The sequence below is a fragment of the Colobus angolensis genome, unplaced genomic scaffold (genome assembly GCF_000951035.1).
Source record: "Colobus angolensis palliatus isolate OR3802 unplaced genomic scaffold, Cang.pa_1.0 Scaffold30, whole genome shotgun sequence".
Taxonomy (NCBI): Eukaryota; Metazoa; Chordata; class Mammalia; order Primates; family Cercopithecidae; genus Colobus; species Colobus angolensis.
In genome coordinates, this window is record NW_012116266.1 from 2376034 (window position 1) to 2400126 (window position 24093).

General features: G+C 36.6%; 1 protein-coding gene across 2 annotated transcripts in view; it reads right to left on the reverse strand.

Moving 5' to 3' along the window:
• Positions 1-21997, reverse strand: part of ZDBF2 (zinc finger, DBF-type containing 2) — a 33299-nt gene extending 11302 nt beyond the window's left edge. Inside the window, exons 1-5 of one of the 2 annotated variants that reach the window (XM_011949864.1) lie at positions 21942-21997; positions 20948-20991; positions 19621-19729; positions 11180-11282; positions 6008-6135 (exon numbers count right to left, since the gene is read on the reverse strand). In XM_011949864.1, coding sequence (XP_011805254.1) covers positions 6008-6135; positions 11180-11233 — 182 coding nt within the window. In that variant the 5' untranslated portion in view covers positions 11234-11282; positions 19621-19729; positions 20948-20991; positions 21942-21997. The remainder of the gene's footprint in view (positions 1-6007; positions 6136-11179; positions 11283-19620; positions 19730-20947; positions 20992-21941) is intronic. The other variant, XM_011949863.1, reaches the window with a different exon arrangement.
• Positions 21998-24093: the final 2096 nt, after the last annotated feature.

Consider the following 24093-nt stretch of genomic DNA (forward strand, 5'->3'; position numbering starts at 1 on the left):
GGAGGCGGAGCTTGCAGTGAGCTGAGATCCGGCCACTGCACTCCAGTCCGGGCGACAGAGCGAGACTCCGCCTCAAAATAAATAAATAAATAAATAAAATAATAATAATAATAATTCAAGGAGGTAAGTATCATCACATCTAGACTTAAGAAAAAAAAAAAAATTAAACTGTCACAGCCAAGAGGGACCTAAAGAGACATTACAAGTTAATATAATGTGGTATCCTGGATGTGATTCTGAAACAGAAAAACTAGTAAAGCTAAGGAAATCTTAGTTTAAGAAAACTTAGTTTAAGTAGAAACTAAGAAGTCTGAATAAACCATGAACTTTACTAATATCAGTTCATTACTTGTAACAAATATACCACATTAATGTTAATAATAGAGAAATTGGGTGAGAGAGCATTATAGGCACACTCTGTACTATTTCCTCAATGGTTCCATTAATCTAAAACTGTTTGTTTATAAAAATAGCCTATAAAAATTAAAAATAAACACCTAAAAATGTATTGAATTTTTCTAATTTGAGATGTCATTTGTCCAAGAGAACATGCACATGTGTCAGCCATATGCAATTTTATTTTAGCCTAAGTATTACTGCTACTATCTTTCCCATATAAACTGATTGCCTTAATATTAATTTTGAATTTGGAAAATAAAAAAGTTAACCCGGCATCCAAAGTATTGTGATGCAGCAAAAAACAATCTTAATTTTTCATGCTTCTCAACAATGACATTGCAGTGCAACAACCACTTTACTCTAGTTCTTCAGAACCCCAGACTTCTTCATTTGTCTTAAGGACCACCACAACATTCTCAAAATAAAACCAATTTTGCAACATGTCCCTAAGAAAAGAAAGAAAAGGGAGAAAAGAAAAGAAGGTAGAATCATAAAATCATACAGTTGGTAAAATCCCAAGAAGATCATGAACTGCCATCTGGATGCTTTGATCTGCATCTGTACTTGTGTGTGTATAATATGTTTAACAATTAAATCATAATCCACATTTAACACATCATTTGTAACTACACAACAACAAAAAAATACTCTCTAAAAAGCTAACCATTAAAAATTAAAAAACACTCTTTTGGCCAGGTGTGGTGGTTCATGCCTGTAATCCCCTCACTTTGGAAGACTCAAGTGAGACGATCACTTGAGGCCAAGAGTTCGAGAAAGCCTTGGCAACATAATGAGATCCTGTTTCTACAAAAATTTAAAAAAATAAGCCAGGCATGGTGGTACATGCCTATAGTCCCAGATACTCGAGAGTTTGAAGCAGGTGGGTCACTTGAGCCCAGGACTTTGAGACTACAGTGAGCTATAATCACACGCTGCACTCCAGCCTGGGCCACAAAGTGAGACCTACAAACGAACAAAAAACAGTCAAACTCTTGAGCTAAAAAGAAAATATTTTTTAAATTATCTAAAAGAAATAAAAACTATGAGATATGGCCAAAATAAAAACGTCATACTTTTAAATACTTCCATTAAGAAAAGAATTCATAAATACAACTGGGCACCCAATTTAAGATGAAAAAAATAACAACCAAATTGCCCCCATAAGAAGGTAGATGAAATATATTAAGAAAAGGAAAAAATTAATGAAGACAAAACAAAAATAAAGCAAGAGCTGATTTTCAGGAAAGCTAAAATAGAAAAATTTACAATGTCTAGACAAGAGGAGAACAGAAAGGAAATTTTTTTAAATCATAAATCCTATAAGTTAGAAAGCTTATACATATATAAAAAAAAATGTACTATTGGCATGTGATTTTTTTAAAATCAAGGAAACAAAATGGTATGCAAAAAGATCTACAAACACACATATACACAAATACAAGAACTCAGGTTATGACACAGGTGGTGACATTTTATATCAGCAGGGATAATGAGAGATACAAGAAGTTCTGCCTCACACCACATATAAAACCAAACTCCAAGATGATTACAAATATTTAAAACAAAAAACAAAGGCATGAAGAAAAAGGCATAAAAGAAGCCGTAAAGAAAAATTCTCCTTACATCTGATTAAATCAAAAATTTTAATCTCTGTATGATAAAGAATAACATATACAGTTAAAAGACAAACAACTGGGTTCTGAAAAAAAATCTGTAACACATTTAAAATACAAAGGATATTACTCATACTCAAATACTGCTTACAAAGCCAAAATATACAAATAACTCAATAGAAAAATGGGCAAAGTATATTAACAAACATATCATAGAATAAAATATGGCCAATCAATACACAAAAAAGTTCTACCTGAAAATAGATAATATGGGATTATCCGTATGTATATCTACACATTTTTGGCCCATTATTTTGGTAGGGAAAAAAGAAGCTGATAATCCCAGGGTTAGCAACAGTGACATTCTCTAGACAAGAGAATCGGCATTCTCTTATGCTGCTGGTGTGAGTATAAATTGGTATAGCCTTCTAGGAAGTGTCTAGCAAGGATTTCAAAGGTCCATACACAATGTGAGCAACAAAATAAATAATAACTAGTAACAAATTAAAACCCATAGAATAAAAGAAATATACATGAGTCTATAATGATATAAATAAATATTAAATACTTGAATAAATAAGTGAAAGAACAAGATCTTTTTTATGGTAGAATTTTGATTAAAGAATCATTAATGGCTGCATAAAATAAGTGGGCAAAAGTAAGATAAGAAACAGGGTATTTACACAGTCTCAAAGTTCTTCCCCATACCGACCCTTATTAATTAGGAAAAACAGTAACTTCACAGTGGAGTAACTTGGCAGACTGTAGTACCTTAATCAAGTGGCTCAAGCTAACATCACCCAAATGATATGGCAACATTATGTGTCTCCTGATTCCACACTGAGAAGGGCACAACATCGATTCTAAGATATTCGTGCCCAAAATGCATAACCAAAGTTTAATCATAAGAAAATACCAGACAGACAAAAATTGAAGGCTATCCTATAAATTAACTGGCCAGTACTCTATAAAGAAAGTATCATGGTCTTAAAAACAAAGAAAAACTGAGGAACTATTTAAGATAAAGGAAAACTAAGGAGATGTTGACAACAAAATGCAATGTGTGATTCTGGATTGGTTTCTGGCCCAAGAAATGGATATGAGTTAAGACAACCAACAAAATTTAAACAAGGTCTATAGATTAGCTGTTAGTATGGTATCAATGTAATTTCTTGGTTTTTGGTTTTTGTGTTTTTAAAACTGGCTCCCTCTGAGCAGGGTTCAGGGAGATTTTGCTTTGGGTTTGTTTGTTTTGAGATGAAGTTTTGCTCTTGTTGCCCAGACTGGAGTACAATAGTACAATCTCAGCTCACCACAACCTCCACCTCCCGGGTTCAAGCAATTCTCCTGCCTTAGCCTGCTGAGTACCTAGGATTACAGGCATGCACCACCATGCCCAGCTAATTTTTTGTATTTTTAGTAGAGGCAGGATTTCTCCATGTTGGTCAGGCTGGTCTCAAACTCCCAACCTCAGGTGATCCACCCGCCTCGGCCTCCCAAAGTGGTGGTATTATAGGTGTGAACCACTGCGTCCAGCTTGGGGCTTGTTTTTTTTAGAGGCCAGGACAGGCCTCACTATGTTGCCCAGGCTGGATGTACCTATTCACGGGCTGCGGGGAGGTCAAAGTACACTGCAGCCTCCAACTCGCGTAGTCAAGTAATCCTCCTACTGCATTTGTAGTTTCCTGGTTTTTATCATTGTACTGTGGTTTTTTAATTTTTTTATTTATTTTTAAGATGGAGTCTAGCTCTGTCACCCAGGCTGGAGTGCAGTTCAAGGAATTATTCTACCTCAGCCTCCCGAGTAGCTGGGACTACAGGCATGTGCCAACATGCCTAGCTAATTTTTGTATTTTTAGTAGAGACAGGGGTTTCACCACGTTGGCCAGGCTGGTCTTGAACTCCTGACCCCAAGCCATCAGCCCTCCTTGGCTTCCCGAAGTGCTGGGATTACAGGCGTGAGCCACCACTCCTGGCCCTCTGTGGTTATTTTGGATTTAATATTTGAGAAAGCCAGGGGAAGGTGATCCAAGAACTTCTTGTACCAGTTTTGCAACATTTTTGTAAGCCTGAAATTATTCCAAAAAGGAAAGTTAACAAATAAAAAAAAAATTAAAAAAACATTTTTAAGGTCCATAAACTCTGACCCAGAACTTCAAATTCTAGCAAGATATAACATAGAAATAGTTGCATGTGGCCGGGCGCAGTAGCTCACACCTGTAATCCCAGCACTCTGGGAGGGCGAAGTGGGCAGATTACCTGAGGTCGGGGGTTTGAGACCAGCCTGGCCAACATGGTGAAACCCGTCTCTACTAAAAATACAAAAATTAGCCAGGCATGGTGGCACATGCCTGTAATCCCAGCTACTCTGGAGGCTGAGGCAGGAGAATTGCTTGAGTCCGGGAGATGGAGGTTGCAAGGACCCAAGACCGTGCCATAGCACTCCAGCCTGGCCGACAGAGTGAGACTCTGTCTCAAAAAAACAAAACAAAACAAAAAAGAAACCGTTTCATGTAAAAACATGTTTGCTGAAGCACTGCTCATGAGAGTTATACATTGGAGCTGGGCGTGGTGACTCATGCCTGTAATCCCAGCACTTTGGGAAGCCAAGGCGGGCAGATAACCTGAGGTCAGGAGTTCAAGACCAGCCTGGCCAACATGGCAAAACCCAGTCTCTACTAAATATACAAAAAAATTAGCCAGGCGTGGTGATGTGTGCCTGTAATCCCAGCTACTTGGGAGGCTGAGGCAGGAAGAATTGCTTGAATCAGGGAGGCAGAGGTTGCAGTGAGCTGAGATCGTGACAGAGCAAGACTCCGTCGCAAAAAAAAAAAAAAAATACTGAAAATTTATACTGACCCCAGGATAGGCTAATTCTATCTTCCCATCAGCTAAGAAATCATCTTGTTTTCCTCTAATTTTTCCCCATTAAAATATTTTTGCCATTTCTAAGGTCTATGTTAGTGATCTGCAAGGTAAAGAAGTTTATCTCTTTTTCTACTAATTGGTGCACATCTCAGTTAATTCTGCACAGATGTGCTAATGATCTATTTTTACCTTATCTTGTACAGCTGGAGCTAAAAACTTACCACAGTATTTAATCTGATTTTCCACCAATGTTTTTCTTTAACATAGGGCATTAACTCTTAAATGTTATCAAAATAATTACTTTTATTAAAAACAACTAAAACAAATGGATACAAGAAAAGCTATCAAAATAAAAACAGATTATTTAAAAACCCAATTCTTTTTGATATCTCTTTTACTCAGAATTAGCAGAGTTCTATTAATGTGGAACTGACTCAGTTTTGACTTGATTGTCCTTACTCTGCTTTTGTCACCAGATTTTCTGTTGCTAACCTTCCAAAAACTATTTTGCAGGTGCGGTGGCTCACACCTGTAATCTCAGCACTTTGGGAGGCCAAGGCAGGTGGATCACCTGAGGTCGGGAGTTCCAGACCAGCCTGACCAACATGGGGAAACCTCGCCTCTAATAAAAATACAAAAAATTAGCCAGGCGTGGTGGCGCATGCCTGTAATCCCAGCTACTTGGGAGACTGAGGCAGGAGAATCGCTTGAATCTGGGAGGTGGAGGTTGCGGTGAGCTGAGATCATGCCATTGCACTCTACCCTGGGCAACAAGAGTGAAACTCCACCTCAGAAAAAACAAACAAACAAACAGATAAAAACTATTTCTTCCTCCTTTTCCCCCTGCTTAATCCTGTAACATACTTATAAAACATCTTAACGATATACAATTATTTATTAGCCTTAGACTTTTATTTAGGAAAAAAATATAATGTAGTCCATATCTTCTATAGTGAAAGTTCTTACTTAAGCTAAGAAAAATTTAAAATTGCAAATGAAAGTTACTAAAATTTCACTTTATATTCCTTGATTCAAAGATTCACTTATAGTATTGATTGGGACATGAACACAAACACCCACTGTAACATATAACTATGTATAAATATTATTCCAATCAACTATTTTACCTGCTCTCTTGACAGTGATATGGGTAGTGCTGCAGTACATCCTGTAAGAAACGCTCCATCAAACTGCTGGTACATATTTGACGTCTACTCTGTCTGGTCAAACTCCTGTGCTGAGCACTGAACAAATGCTATAAAGAAAAAAGAAATGGAATATTTTTAAATGGATAGTATTTAGTAGTGAGAGTTCGACAAAATGGATTCATTTATATACTCCTGGTAAAATTATGAACTGACAGCTTTTCTATAAAGCAATTCTGAAATCTGCATCTAAAAACCATAAAACTACTTTCCCTTAGGTAAAATAATGAGATTTCCCTAAGTATAGCCTAAGGAAATAGTCTTAAAGGTAAATGATTCATGCAAAAAAGATATCATTATCATAGCATAACAAAAAACTGGAAACCTCCTAAGTTTCTAACAGTAAAAGACTTCAGTTATAATAGGTTCTAAGATGTAATACTATGCAGCTACCTAAAATAATACAAAGAATTTTTAATAACATGGGGAAACGTTACATAGTAAGAAAAAATGAGTGTAGTAGTGTGGCCAAGCGGTCTAAGGCGCTGGATTTAGAAAAAAATGAGGAATGCAAAAACCACATGTATGGTTTCATGTCAAACTACAGTTTAAAAACATACAGACAAGTAAATGGAAGAAATTACAGTAGTCCCCTATTATCCTCAGGGGATTTGTTCCAAGACCCCCAGTGGATGCCTGAAACAGTGGATAGTACCAAACCTATATATGTTTTTCCTTACGTACCTATGATAAAGATTAATTTATAAACTAGACATAGTAAGGGATTAACGACAATAACTGATAATGAAATAAAACAATTATAACAATACACTGTAACAAAAGTAAAATAAGGGTTACTTGAACACAAGCACTGTGATATCCAACAGTTGATCAAATAACCAAGACAGTTACTGAGTGACTAATGGGCAGATGGTATATAAAGCAGGAATATGCTGGACAAATGGATGATTCATATTCTGAGTGGGACAATGAGTGACAGCGAAGGATTTCATCAAGCTACTCAGAATGACGTGCAATTTATTTGCCCATTTATTTCTGGAATTTTCCATATAATATTTTCGAGCCATGTTTGGCTGTAACTGAAACCAACCACAGATAAGGGGGGACTAGTGTATATGTATACCAAACCTTACTAGTACAGATGTCAGTGTGGTGCAGTTATGAGTAATTTTTCAATTTTTCTTATAAATTCTTATCTTTTTCAATGAGTAAATGTTTTTTAAAATGAAAATCTGTTGAGAGAGAGAACAGGGCTGGATTATTGTATTAAAAGAGGTCAAAGATTAACTGACAAAAAAGGCCCCTTTATTTTCTTTCAGAAATTAAAAATCCTAACTTAAACACAAAATTAAAATTAAATAAATATGCTAAATTTTTCAGACTTGTAATTCTCTCTACAGTTAGAAAGATTCTTTCTTTACTAATATTATTTAGTGGACTAGCAAGTAGAATGGGCTAAAGTCTACCTATGGAGCACCTATGACGTACCAAACACAGTGCTATTCCACTTACACAGTAATCTTCACTGACTTTTCACTAAGAATATTGTCCCCATTTAGCATGAAAAGACTAAGGCACAAAAAATTAAAGAGTAAACTGGGCTGGGCACAGTGGCTCAGGCCTGTAATCCCAGCACTTTGGGAGGCTGCAGTGGGCAGATCACCTGAGGTCAGTTTAAGACCAGCCTGGCCAACAAGGCAAAACCCCGTCTCTAGAGAACAACAAAAAAAAAATTACCCAGGCATGGTGGTGCTGTGTGCCCAGTCCTAGCTACTGGGGAGGCTGAGGCAGAGAATTGCTTGAACCCTGGAGGCGGAGGTTGCAGTGAGCTGAGACTGCATCACTGCACTCCAACCTGGGCGACAGAGTGAGATTCTGTCTCAAAAAAAAAAACAGAAAAGAAAAGAAAAAAAAAAAAGAATTAGAGTAAACTGCCCAAAGTTTTATACTGAGCAAACAGCAAGGCCAGGATTTTAATAACTCCAAAGCTTATCCTCTTTCTTTGTATCATGCTAGGAAATGGCATATTTCTAACATGTTATTTACAATTTAATAGTGCATTTTAATTTAACAATACTTAGAAAAGATATTTTAAAATATCCCAGTAAAGGTGTTAAAGAACTTAAATCAGGTTGCTAACTCCTGACCACTGTTACAACTCTTGGCATTATTTTCTTCCACGTTGACTTCAGAGGTCCATGCTAGTGCTCCTAGCCCCAGGAACAATCTACATTATGACACTTTCAAAATCCTGCTACAAAACTCTCTACTGTCCAGGACCCATCACCAGAGTTAGAATGCCTGGTGGTTAAATGGGACAAATGCACAAGGAAACAAATAAATATTCAGTTAAAATCCAACCTTACTGAATAAAGAATATGTGGTACATATACATCATGGAATACTACACAGCCACAAAAAATGAGATCGTGTCATTTGCAGCAACATGGATGCAGCTGGAGGCCATCATCCTAAGCAAATTTACACAGGAACAGAAAACCAAATACCGCATGTTCTCACTTTTAAGTGGGAGCTAAACATTAGGTCCATGTGGACATAAAGATGGGAATAAAAGGCACTGGGAGATACTGGGTCAGGAGAGACAGGGCAGGGGGCAAGGGCTGAAAAACTACCTATCAGGTACTATGCTCACTACCTGAGTGATGGGATCCTTTGTACCCCAAACCTCAGCATCACACAATATACCCACGTAACAAGCCTGGACATGTGTCCCCCCCGAATCTAAAATAAAAGTTGAAATTACAAAAATAAATAATAAAATCCAACCTTGTCCTCTCTCTGCCAAGGCAAAAAGAAAAAAGAAATGTGAATAGAAAACTTCATTTACATCCCATAAGGTGTCAGTTCCTTTAGATTTTTTGAATTGATGTATAACATACATAAAGTACACAAATCATATGCATATAGCTCAATCAACTATCACAAAGTAGACACATCCTTACCATCTATCCATGAAAAGTTGACAAGCATCCAGAAATCCCTGTAATGTCCCATCCCAATCTAATATCCCTTCCGTTTTCCCCAAAAGTAACTATTACCTAACTTTTAATACTATAGTTTTGAAATTTTCTGAAATGTATATAAATGGAGTCATATAATATGTATGCTTTTGCATTCAGCTTATTTTACTCAATATTATATACGTGATATTCATCCATATTAGCTGAATCTGTTCATTTTCTTTTCTGCATAATATTTCACTGTATGAATATGCCATATTTCATTTATTCATTCTACTCTTGACGGACAATTGTGTTGTTTCCAGCTTTTGACTATTACTAATAATGCTGTGAAGAACCTTCTTGTATGTGTCTTTTGGTGCCAATGTGCATGTATTTTTGTTGAGTACATTATTAGGAGTGAAACTTCTGGGTCACAAAAATTTGCGCACATTCAGCTTTAGTACTCACTATTGACCAGTCTTCCAAAGTGGCTGTACCAATGTATATTCCTACCAGCAGTATTCCTAGCTCCTTATCAACACTTGGTATTGTCAGTCTCTTTCATTTGAGCAATTATAAGGATGTTTATTGTTATATCACTGTGGCCTTAATCTGTAATTTTTGTGATAGCTTTTCATATTTACTGGCCATCTGGATATCCTCTTTTATGTTGGATCTGTTAAGTCTCTGTTTTTCAAATGGATGTTCTGTCTCTTCCTTATGGACGTGTAGAAATTCCTTATTCTGGACACCAGTTCTTTGCTCAATTATATGTGTTTCAAGTACCATCTTCCTCTCTGGAGCTTCTTTTCACTTTCTTAGTCATCTTCCATTGTTTCTTAACTTTACTGCAGTCCAGAGTTTTTATCTTTTTTTGTCAGTGGTTTTTGTGGCCAGAAATCTCTCCTTACCATCAAAGTCCTAGAGATTTTCTCCTGTTTCTAGAAGCTTTACTATTTTGGCTACAACATTTACATCTATAGTCTACTTCTAACTGATTTTTATATGCAGGGTGATTTGGCAATAAAGTTTCACTTTCCTCTCCATATGAATATTCAATTGACCTAGTATCATTTATTGAAGAAAGTTCTGTCCTCACTGCTGTGCAGCACCACCTTTGTTACAAATCAGACGTCCATATATGTGTCTGTTTCTGGAATTCCTGATTTGTTTCCATGGTCTACCTCTGCAGCAAGACTATATTATTTTAAAGACTAAAGTTTCATAAGTTTTAGTATCTGATAGAGGACATCTATTCACTTTGTTCTTAAGATTATCCTAGTTCTTCTGGAGCCTTTTACTTTCCCACATTTATTTTTGGAATTGGTTTTTCATTAAAAAAAATAATTCTCTGAGATTTTGATTGAAATTACGTTGGATAAATATAACAATCTAGGCACAACTGACAATGTTTACAATATTGATTCTTCAATCCATGAACATGAAAATTTCTTTCAATGTTTATAGTTTCTAGTTTAAAGATCTTACATTTTCTCAAGTTTATTCCCTAGATTTTGATGTTCTTTGATGCTATTTAATTTTTTTATCTCATTTTCTACATGGTATCTGTATATAAAAATACAGTTTCTTTTTACATTGGTCTAACAACCTTTTTTAACTCACTTATTGATTCTAATGGTTTACCTAGATATCTTTTGAGTTTTTATGTCCACATGTTGTGTATAAATAATAGTTTTATTTCTTCTTATCCAATCTTTATAATTTTTATTTTTCTTTCCTTATTTCCTTGACTAGGACCTCTGACAAAATATTGAATACAGTTGTAATTCAAGCATCAAATCTATTTTCACTTAATATATTATTGATAGAGTTGTATTTAACTTTTTCTTTTTCAATCTGTTATTCTTGCCTATACAATTATCCCTTTTCCTCTCCTTTCTTGTCTTCTTGTAGACTACATTTCATCATTTCAATTTTTCCCTTTCTGTTAACTCTGTAGTTAGTTATAGACTTTTCATAGTCTATTTTGGTAAGAGATTACAATGAGCAACCCTGAACTGTCAATGTCTAAAATTACTTGTTACTTTTATTCTCTTTATAAACAATGTAAAGTCCTTAGAAATTAACATTATTTACTCCCCTCCCAATTTATATGCCATTGTTGTTCATCCCACAAGACAGAATTCACTTAGATTGCCTACATATTTACCTTTCCACTGTTCTTCATTACTTCCTGTATCTCTGAGCTTCCATCGGGAATCATTTTCCTTCTGCCTGAAGAACTCCTTTTTAGTTTTTCCTTTAGTGAGAGTCTGCTGGTGACAAATTCCCTTAATTTTTATTTCCTGAAAATAGTTTTATTTCACCTTCCTTATTAAAAGATATACGTATTGAGTAGAGAATTCTAGATGCAGTTGTTTTCTTTCTTTTGGCTTCCACTGTTTCTGTAAAATACTTCACTAGATATGGGCCCCATATTACTTCACTGCTTTTATAGTTCTCCAAAGCCTTGAAATACAAGGCTGCAAACATCCTTAACAAAATATTATTAATAGCAAACCAAATTCAGCAACATATAAAAAGGATTATACACCATGACCAAGTGGGATTTAGCCCACAAATGCAAGATTAGTTTAACATCTGAAAACCAAGCAATCTAACCGCTATAGGTTGAACTGCCTCCCACCCAAAATTCACATGTTGAGGTTGTAACCCCTAATGTGACTGTATTTGGAAACAGGGCTTTTAGGAGGTAATTTAGGTTAGATGAAGTCATAACAGTAGCGACATCATTCAATAGGATTGGTGGCCTTATAAAATAGGAAGAGAAATCTCCCTCTCCCTCTGCTACAGAAGGACACAGTAAGAAGGGCTGTTAGGTATTGGTCCATGGCCTGCTAGGAACTGGGCCACACAGCAGGAGGTAAGCGGCAGGCAAGCAAGCGCTACTACCTGAGCTCCACCTCCTGTCAGATCAGTGGAGGCATTAGGTTCTCATAGGAGCGTAAACTCTATCATGAACTGTGCATGCAAGGGATCTAGGTTGTGTGCTCCTTATGAGAATCTAATGCCTGATGATCTGAGGTGGAACAGTTAAATCCCAAAACCACCCCTCCACCCTGCCTGTGGAAAAATTGTCTTCCACGAAACTGGTCCCTGGTGCCAAAAAGGCTGGGTACTGCTGATTTAAGTTAACTAGTCTATGGTATTTTATTATGGCAGCCTGAGCTGACAAATACTGTAATACATTATATTAATAGACTAAAGAAAAAAAACACATACTTATCTAATAGTTGCAGAAAAGCGTTTGACAAAAGCCTATACCCTTTCATGATTAAACACTTAGCAAATTAGGAATAGAAGGCTAAAACCCACAACTAACATCAAACTTAATGACAAAAGACTGAAAGTTTTCTCCCAAGATTCAAAACAAAACAAGGATATCAATTCTCACTACTGTAATTTAACACTCATCATACTAGAAATTCTAGCAAGAGCAATTAGGCAAGAAAAAGAAATAATGGCATCCAGACTGGGGAAAAAAGCAGTAAAACTATTTGGAGAGGACATAATCTAGTATATAGAAAATCCTAAGGAATCGACAAAAAAGTTATTAGCACTAATAAACAAGGTCAGCAAGGTTGTATGATACAAGATCAGTATTTAAAAATCTATTGAAGCTCTCCATACACTCCCAACAAATAATCCAAAATGAACTTAAGAAAACAATTCCATTTACAATAGCATTAAAATGAATAAAATGTTTAGGAATAAATTTAGCATAAGAAGTGTAAAACTTGTACACTGAAAATTACAAAACACTGGTAAAAGATTTTAAATCTCTACATAAATGGAAATACATTACCTCTATTCATGGACTGGAAGACTTAATATTAAGATGTATATTCCCCATGAATGTATCTACAGATTCAACACAATCCCTATCAGAATTCCAGCTGCTTTTCTGCAGAAACTAACAAGGTAATCTTTAAATTCATATGGAAATACAAGGAACCAAGAATAGCCAAAAAAATCTTGAAAAAGAGGAACAAAGTTGGAGGACTCAAATGTCACGATTCCAAATTTTACTACAAAGCTGCAGTAATCAAGACTATGTGGTGCTGGCATCAGAGCAGATATATAGATAAATAAAATGGAATTGAAAGTCTAGAGGTAAACCTTGTATTTATGGTCAACTGATTTTCAACAAGGATGTCAAGGCAATTGAATCGGGAAAGGATAGTCTTCAACAAATGGTGCTGGTACTACTCTACATCACATGTAAAAGAATAAACTCGGAAAAAGATGGCCAGCACAATGAATAAACCACTGTATCTTAACAAAAACAACTGAAGAAGGGCAATGGAGTGCATCAGAGGAGAAAAAGAAACCAGGGTGAGCAAAGAACTCAGAATGGCAACACAGAAAGCAGAAGGGAATGCCAGGCCTCCAGCACCCCATTCCCAATCGGGATCAGCGGGGAACCAGGAAGAACTTCTCCCTATAGCAAGAAGGCAAGCAAGAGGATTCCAACAACCAACCCCCATTAATACCTTGGACACCTACAGACCTCACCCCTGTAGTCCTCACAAGGACGAAGACCAGCTGAGGGAGCTGTCTGGAGTCTACACCACTGTGTTCCCCTGAGAGAAGAAGCCAACACTGTGCCCTGGCCCCTGTAGCCCATGTGGCTACACCACCTTGCAAGTGGAACTACGGCTGAAACGTGTTTTGCTCCAGGGGCAAGTAGCCATGGCTCCCTTTCATCCCTGAGGCTAAGCCACTGCTGAATCATCCCAGCCTGGTGGCCTGACATCCCCAGGCCAAGATACAAACAGTGGTTAAATCCTTCCTCATAGAACCAAGAAGAAATGAAGCCACTTCACCCACCTCTGCTCTCACCCCATCAGGCTGGAGCTGAAGTGGTACCCTGCCTCCCAGGAAAATAGTACTTTGCGGCTCAAAGCAGTCACGCATCCCCAGTGCCTAGGTTGAAGTAGCATCCTGAATTGCAGGAAACTGCCTTAGATATTTAGAGTAGTCACACACCCCAGTACCTAAGCTGAAGTGGCACCTTGCATCCCAAAGAAATGGCCGCCCGGAACAGTCACGCCACTGTCCCCGATCCCTGCCCAAACCTGAACTGAAGCAGCATATTATCCCCTGGGGAAATGGTGTCCTGGCCAAGCTGAGCAGCTGTGTACCGCAGGGCTGAGTACCTCATGTCCCAGGGAAAGAGAGCAGTGGCTAAGCTTAGACACCTCATCCTACTAGCCAAACAACTCTAGTACTCTGCTTTCCTAGATCAGACTAGATCCCTAGAGTCTGAGCTGCTGAGACGTGCCTTTACCTGCGGAATGGAGTCATTGTACTGTTCCCTGCCCTACACAGGGTCCAAACAACAGCTATGTGTCTGCTGCTGCTGAGTCCCACCATCCCAGTGTCTAGAGTCACTACTACACAATGCCTCATCCCCTGAGACCTAAGTTGCCACTGAGCTCTACTGGCTCACGTTTCTGAACTGCAGCCAAACCCTGCTTCCCAGGATCAAACCTCCAGAGCAACTATTTTTCCCTGGAGTCAGGTCAGTGCTGTGCCCTGCCCTTCAAGGGTAGAAATCTCAGCTACAACGTGACTCCCTGGGCCCCAACTACTAGGGGGTGCCTAAAAGTTACAGGTCCTGGCTCTGTGGGCAACCTACATCCAACCCCACCAAAAAGCAAATCTGTACCCCAAGATCCAGGTGCAACAATAGGTTCACAAGCCTATGAGCCTAGGACCCTGGTCCCACAGCCACTCCAAACACCTGCAACTGGAACACAGTGCTACTAAAGCTGCTTACAGGCCATGTCAGACCTAACACCAAGAGGGATCTACTCAGCTAAGTCTCCCCATTGTAATGAAAACAAGAACAGGTGGATCCCAGAAGCCCTTGACATCAAGGACATTCAGCCTATGCTGCTGCCACTGCCACAAACTTCTACAGTGTAGGCCACTGAGGTGCCCACAGTTATTGCTGATGGTGAACACAGCTGAAGAAACAGAATGAAGACTATATACCACTGCATCTATCTGGTAACAGAGTAACCACACTCTCCCAACTAGCACATTAAAGCCCAACTACAGGTGAAAGTTATTCAATATGAAAGCCACTCCAGAAGTATGGAAGAAGTGACTATTCCACCAGATGCGGGCACATCAATGCAGGGATATAAGAAACATAAAAAAGCAAAGAAATATAACACCACCAAAGGAACATAACTTTCTCATTTAAAAAAAAAAAAACCCAATGAAAAGAAAATAAACTAATTTCTGAAAAAGAATTCAAAATAAAGATCTTAAGGAAACTCAATGAGACAAGAAAATATACATAGACAATTCAACAAAATCAGAAAAACCATTCACATATGAGCAAAAATTCAACACAGAAAAAAATCATAAAAAAGAACCAAACAGGAATCCTACAGCTAAAGAATTCAATGAACGAAATAAAAAATACAATAGAGAGATTCAACCGCAGATTTGATAAAATAGAAGAAAGAAATCTCTAAATTTTTAGATCAGTCATTTGAAATTATCCAGTCAGAGGGAAAAAAAAGAAATGATGCAAAAGGGGTGAAAAAAACCTACAAGACTTATGGGACACCACTGAGTGAACAAATATTTGTGTTAGGGGAATCAGACAGGGAAGACAAAAAGAAAGGCATAGAAAACCTATTTAATGAAATAATAGCAAAAAACTTCCCAAGTCTATGGAATTCAGATATGGGAAGCTCGAAGAATTTCCCAAATACATTCAACCCAAAAATGTCCTCCTTGAGGCACATTATAAACTGTCAAAGATAATCTGAAAAACAGCAAAAGCATCAAGTCACATATAAGGGAATCATCATTAGACTAACAGCAGATTTATCTGCGAAACTTTAAAGGCCAGCAAAGAACAGGATGATATATTGAAAGTGTGAAAAACTATTCCAACAGCCAAACAATACTATACCCAGCAAAGTTATCCTTCAGACATGAGAGAAAAATCAAGTCTTTCCCAGAAAAACAAAAACTGAAGGAATTCATCACCGCTAGACCAGTCTTACAGGAAATGACCAAAGAAGTCCTACATCTGACAAGTAAAAAAGTCAACAGTTACTATCATGAAAAATTCCAAAAGTAAAAAACTTACTGGTAGAACAGACGTGCAAAGGAGAAAGAGAAAAGACATCCAACTCCACCAAAGAGCAAATCTGTACCCCAAGATCCAGGTGCAACAATAGGTTCATAAGCCTATGAGCCTAGGACTCTGGTCCCACAGTCACTCCAAGCACCTACAACTGTTTTATAACTAACCTAAAAATATAACTATCATACGATCCAGCAATCCTACTGACTAGGTATTTATCCAAAGGAAAGGAAATCAGTATATCAAAGAGATATCTGCACCCCAACGTTTATTACTACAGCACTGTTCACAATAGCTAAGATATAGAATCAATCTAAGTGTCCATCAACAGATAAAAGAAAAAAGGGCCAGACACAGAGGTTCATGCCTATAATCCTGACACTTTGGGAGGCTGAGGCAGGTGGATCACATGAGGTCAGGAGTTCGAGACCAGCCTGGCCAACATGGTGAAACCACATCTCTACTAAAAATACAAAAATCAGTCAGGTATGTTGGCATGCTCCTGTAATCCCAGCTACTCAGGAGGCTGAGGCAGGAGAATTGCTTGAACCCAAGAGGTAAAGGTTGCACTGAGCCAAGATCATGCCACTGCACTCCAGCCTGGGTGACAGAACAAGACTCCATCTCACAAAAAAAAAGAAAAAAAGAAAAAAAAAGGAAATGTGGTATATATACACAGTGGAATACAATTCAGCCATAAAAGAAGAAAATCTTGTCATCAAAGTTGTGCTCATAAAAGTAGAGAACAGAATGGTGATTACTAGAAGCTGGGAAGAAGTCAGGGGAGAGAAATTGGGAGAGGATAATTAGTGAATACAAAATTACAGCTAGACAGGAGGAATACGTTCTAGTTGTTCTAGTGTCCTATACAGCACTGTAGGATGACTATAGTTAACAATAATTGATTGTAAATTTCCAAACAATTGAAGAGAGGATTTTAAATGTTTCCAACACAAAGAAATGATAAATGTTTGAGGTGATTAGTATGCTAATTACAAGTTTGATTATTACACATTATATACATGTATCAAAATATCACACTGTACCCCATAAATATGTATAATTATTGTAAAAATAATAAAAGTAAACAAATCAATATAAATACATACATATATAAATCCACTACAGGTAGCACAGGGTGAGCTCTGATGAGCATGAATTTTAACATAATTTCTAGGAAATAGATTTAATTTTACAGATGCAAGAAAAAAAAAACATAGCCCTATCTCACACCCTTATACAAAAATGAACTCAAAATGGATAAAAGACCTAAATGTAAGAGTAACTATAAAACTCTTAGAAGAAAACATAGGCATATATCTTCAATCCTGAGATTAGGCAACCCTTCCGACACCAAAAAACATGAGCAAAACATAGCAAAATTTAAAATTTTTGTGCATCAAAACACAGCATCAAGAAAGTGAAAAGAAGGCCAGGTGTGTTGGCTCATGCCTGTAATCCCAAAACTTTCAGAGGCCAAAGCAGGAGAATCACTTGGGCCCAGGAGTTTGAGACCAGCCTGGGAAACATAGTGAGACCCCATCTCTACCAAAAAAAAAACATTAGCTGGGTATGGTGGTGCACACCAGTAGTCTCAGCTACTTGGGAGGCTGAGGCAGGAGAGCTGCTTGAGCCCAGGAGGCTGAGGCTACAGTGTGCCATGATCGCACTACCGCTGTCCAGCCTGGGCAACAATGCAAGACCCCATCTCAAAAAAAAAAAAAGAGTAAGTAACAAGACAACCCACAGAATGGAGAAAGTATTTGTAAATTATATGTCTGATAAAGGTCAAGTATCCAAAATATATAAAGACTTCTACAACTCAACAATAAAAAGACAACACAATTAAAAATAGGAAAAGGATCTGAATAGGCATTCCTCTAAACAAGATATACAAATGGCGAATGAAAAGACACTATATGTCATTAGGGAAATGCAAATCAAAACCAAAATGAGATACTATCTCACATCCACTAAGATGGCTATAACAACAACAACAACAAAAAACAGACAACCACAAGTGCTGACAAGAATGTGGAGAAACTGGAACCCTCATACATTGCTGGTGGTAAGGTACAGCCACTTTGACAAACAGTGAGGCACCCTCTCAAAAAAGTTGAACACAATTACCACGTGACCGAACAATTCCACCCTACATGTAAACCTAAGAAAAGTGAAAGCATATGTCCACACAAAAACTTGTACACATATATACATAGCAGCACTATTCATAACAGTCAAAAAGCAAAAACAACCGAAATACTCATAAATTGCTCAATGAATAAACAAAATGTGATAGATCCATGTAATGGAACATTGTCAGCCATAAAAAGGAAGGAGGTCGTGATGCACGTTACAACATGGATGAACCGTGAAAATATTACGCTACATTAAAGCAAGCAGACACAAAAGGCCACACAATGTTTTATTCCATTTACATGCAATATCCAGAATAAGCAAATCTATACAGACAGGAAACAGATAAGTGGTTGCCAGGGGCTAGTGACAGAAGGGAGGAGTGAGTTACTGCTCAATGGGTACAGGGCTTCCTTTTAGGGTGATGAAAATGTTCTGGAATTAGACAATGGTTGTACAACTTTGTGAACATAACAAAACATCACTGAATTATACACCTTAAAGGGTCAAGTATATGGTGTATGAGTTATATCACAATAACAAAAATTTTAAATCTCTATACCAACTATTTTTCCCTCAGCAGCCAGAATGAGCCTTTTAAAACACAAAGTAGATGACCTAACTCCTATGCTCAAACTTTGAGATGCTCTCCCATCTCACTTGAAATAAAATTCAAAGTCCTTACGTTAGCCTACAATGTCTTAAAGAATCTACTTCTCTAATTTGGGTAATGGGTACAGTAGAAGCCCAAATCCCTACCAGGTATGCAATATACCCATGTAACAAACAAGCCCATATACCTCCTGAATCTAAAATACACAATTTACTAGTCTGAATTCTTTGCCTATTACTTCTCACCCACCCCCCCACCATATCCATGCAGCCCCCAGCCCCCCAGCTCTTCGTTAGTGTGCCAACCACTCTGTAACCTCGGGGTCTCTGTCTCTTCCCTCTACTTAGAAACTCTTTCCCCAGATAAATGTAAACCTGAGACCCAAACTCCAAATCTCAACTCAATGTCACTTCCTTAAAAAGGCCTTACCTGGCTACCCTACCCCTTCCCTATTTTGTTTTCCTCATAACATTTATCACAATCTCACATATTATGTACTAAATTTATATATTATTTATCTTCTGTCTTACTACACTAGAATACAAGCTTCATGAAAAAAGAGGCTTGGTTTTTGTTCATGTATCCATAGAACCTTAAAGAGTGTCTGCCAACTAACAGATTCCCAATATGATCTGTTCAATAAATAAATAAATGAATTTAATAAAATGTAAGAGAAAGTCACAACTAGGTCCTTTGAGATATTATCATATTAACAGAAACCTCTCACCTGTTCCAGGTTATTATACTGCACACGGCAATAACTGCAATATCCTTGTCTTTTCTGCATCTTGAATAAATAACTGAAGTCAGATGTCTACTGTCTTTGAATACTCAAGCTGAAAAACAAAAAGAAAAATGGCAAAAATCATGATAATTCCTTATCTTATGAGGAAAATGGCTATGACAATTAGTAGAAAACAGAAATTCACTTCTACTTCTAATAATTAGGAAAATATACAAGGCTGCCATGAGCCACTGAATAAATAAGTGAGCCTGGAGCAGAGACAAGAACTATGTATCTTACGAAAGAACACTTAGCAAATATGCTAATATTTGAAGACTAGATGACTAAATATTTAGTTTTTCTAATAACTTATTAGAGATATCAGATACTGATCTAGTAACAAAGAATACAGTATTAAATTTGTGAAGACCAATTACTTCTATGATATTGTTATGGTATATTTACTACACTCTAATGGAGCTCATTAATTTCCCCATCATGTTTCCACATCAAACCCCAGATTATTTGACAACGTCTCATTCTCTGTCATCATGAGTGTAAAGACACCACATGGCATTTTCTGCTCAGCTCACAAAGAGGCAGATTTTTAAATAATTTATCCAACACAGTTGCTAAAAATCAGAGTAACTAATTTAGCCTCTGAAACACAAAATATTTTTCTTCTGAGAATTATGTAAGCCAGATAAATAGGAGGGATTTTTTTTTCCTACCAGTGTTGAGATTTCTCTACAAATAAATAGTTTTCCAGTTTCCACTCACCTAAAAGTCTAATCCTTCAACATTACATACTGCATGGCTGCCAAACCAGGATGAATACCCAAAATTTTAGTAGAGCTGAGGTGAGCCTAGGATTCAGAATTTTTAAAATTCCCCCAGTAATTTTCATGCCCAATGTATTAACTGACACAAAGTACATATAATTTATGATTATTTTAAGTAAAAAATTTAATGCAGTTTATTTGCTGCTTTGTTAAGCTGAAAATAGAACTGCAAATAATTTTGTATTTCAATTAATTTAAGCATTCTCATCTGTTGGAAAATATATAACAATCATTCTACAATGTGTTATGAGTATTTCTGCAACGGAAAAAATTTAATCATTAAAATCAATAACTGAAAAATGAAATCACAGCCTTAAAACCATAAGATGAGGTGAAAAAAACTTCATTAAATCAAAATGCTAGCATAATATTTACTTACCTATTACTTCTTATTATGAGAAATTGATTTTCTGACTTCTCACATTTATGGGGAAAATTAATCAATTTAATCAGCTTCTGACACAAAAAACATGTAAGACATTACTTACTTAAAATTTGGTCTTTTTTCCACTAATTTACTTCACTTATTAACCTACAGCAATAAAACAGAACAAACTTTTATTTTAAATTGTACTTACACATAAGGCAAATTTCAAGCTGAGAGAACCTAGAGCTTAAATGTAAGCTTTGAAAAATCCTAAAATAAACTTTTGGGGGATTGAAAATATAATTAAAACATTCATTAAATAAAGGACAAAAGTAAATCATTAATCTACTATCACATATACACAAAATGTAAATACTTAAATATTTTTAGTCTTTAACCCTATGGTCCTTAACTCTTGTGGCATTATCACCTGCCACTTCCATCATCTCTAGTGCCATAATGGCAGTGAGTTACAATAAACCAGAAGCATGTGTTGGCATTTTAAAAAATTAACATGCCAGGACCCCATCAGAAACTTACCAAATCAAAATCCCATGGGTTGAGGGAACCCAGGACATATATTAAGAAGCATATTTAAAATGCTCAAGGTGGCCGGACATGGTGGCTCATGCCTCCAATCCCAGCACTTTGGGAGGCCAAGGCAGGTGGATCACCTGAGGTCAGGAGTTCGAGAACAGCCTGGCCAACATAGCAAAACCCCGTCACTACCAGAAATACAAAAATTAGCTGGGTGTGCTGGCAGATGCCTATAGTTCCAGCTACTCGGGAGGCTGAGGCAAGAGAATCGTCTGAACCCAGGAGGTGGAGGCTGCAGTGTGCCAAGGTCACGCCACTGCACTCCAGCCTGGGCGACAGAGCGAGGCTTTGTCTCGAAAAACTGAACTAAAATAAAATAAAATGTTCAAGGTGATTCTGCTATAAGTTGACTCAATAAGATAAGTCATCATTTTTCATAAACTAATAAAACTTATTTATTAAAGGGATCACTTCTTTAGGGTCTGGATTTATATTACTTTGCATGCCTAAATAGGTCTTTTTATACAAACTCTGAATTCTACTAGAACCTGATATTTTTAAAGTAACAAATTATTTACCTGGAGCAGAAAAAGTCAGGTATTTCATCAGCTGTATTAGTTCAGGCAAATATCTGTAAATTAAAATAAAATCATTTTTTAACAGAGGTCCCATAAGTGTCTACCATTGACCAAACATATCCAGATATATTTTGAAAAGTGACATGTTCCCAATAATAAAAGAAAAAATATTAACTTTGGAACACAAAGCACTTTACATACTATGACCCACTGAATCTCATACATGACCTCCTAAAGTTCTGGCGCAGTGACTGTGATGGCCCATCTAACCCACCATCAAACATTGCAGGTCTCTGGGTTCCTGGAACTGCAGCTGTAAAAGACTATAAGGCTGAATTGTGCCTCTGGTAAGGTTGAGAACAAAAATGCTGTCAAACCCAAAATTAGCTTCATAAGAAACTTCCCGAGGCTTAGGTACACGTTAGCTTTAATGAAAAATACTGTCAATTCTTTTATCACCTATCTATATCAATACACTATTAAGCAGAAGCATGTTTTTTATTCCTCCGCATTGTTGTGGGTAAAGTGCTGCTCCTTATCCAGGATCACTGATTAAGAAAAAATTCCAACACATGGGCTCAAGAGAGCCAGTGACACCACGGTATAATCAAAGAATAACTATTAAGCACCTACTCAGTGCAGAGTTCCATGGTAGAAACTTTAAGGGATAGAGACAAATATGAGACAAGTTTTCTTGCCCTCAAAAAAATTTTAAATGAAATTGAGAAATTAAAGCCAAAGAATGAGGTGCTGCCTAAGAAATGCCTCAGCAAAAATAATAAATGCTAATGAGTTCAACTGCAAAGTTCAGTTTTAGCTAGAGTGGCCAGGGATGCCACTGTGGACATGATTTTTTAACCAGATACTGGAAAATGGGTGGGATTTACTCACTCAAAGGTTGGGAAATGATATTCCAATTAACAAACAAGCAAAGGTACAAAAGCAAGAAAATACAAGGTACATTTGGAGACAGTAAATTAACAAATCCAGCTGAATCTAAGGTTTCATTTGAGAATTTAAAGGGCAATAAAGCAGGGAAAGTAGATTGGATTTTGACATGGTAGTATTCAAATGCAGACTAAAGAATTTAGACCGTACCTTTAGGAACTGTGGAAGATTTTTCTGGAAAGAGGTATACTTGAGAGTGCTTTAAGAAAATTCTGGAAAAATGATTCTCTCCTACTCAAAACAGCTTTCCAAAGGGTAAGGGACATAACTATTAACTACTCAGCACCATTTCCTAAAATACTGGAGAATTAGTCAATTCCCAAAATCTCCAAGTTAAGAGTCAGTATCCCTTAAAGCATAGTCATGTATGCTTACAAAACAAGAAAATACACATTTAATTTTTCTTTAAAAAATGATTTTTATTAATTTTTATTACAAAAGTAAAACATTTATAATAGTACAATTATAAAAATAAAGAGCATAAAAATCAGCCATAATCTACCCACCATTAACGTGTCGTATTCTTCTTTGTTCTAAACATATTTTTACAAAAATGGGATGGTACAGTACATTCTATTCTATAGCCACCCTCTCTCACTGAACCACATATAATAAGTACCTTTATATATCATTATAAAATGCTATTATAAAATAGAAGAAAATAAAGTAAAATAAAATAGAATGTTTAATGATTGCATAGTATTTTGTCAGTGTAGATAAAAGCCTTGTCAAGACAAGAACCAGTAATTGGTGGGTTAACGTCTTAAAGTCAATCAGTAAGATAATTTTTTAAATCTACACATAATATTAACTTAAAACTTCTAAATTTATATATGTTTAAGACCAAATTGGGCTTTTTTTTTTTCATTGGTATTTTTAGTATGGGGGTTGTTGCTTTTTTTTTTTCTTTTTTGACAGATTAGCTAGAGTTTCGAGACATGTCTTTTCATAAACTACATTGTAATTTACCCCTGAGTTTCCATTTTTGTTCCTCTAAAGCAGAACAAAAATCTGAAGGCAGTTTCAAATCTGAGAGCAGAATTATGATCAATGTTAAACATTTTTCCCCAATCTTTCACAGTTATCATACCCAGTTCTTTTGCAAATATAACCTTTTTATGAATCCAAAGCATTCTATTTATTTTTCATAAAAATAACAACGCTATTTTTAAAAAATGACTATGTTCACCTTCTTATTTCATTC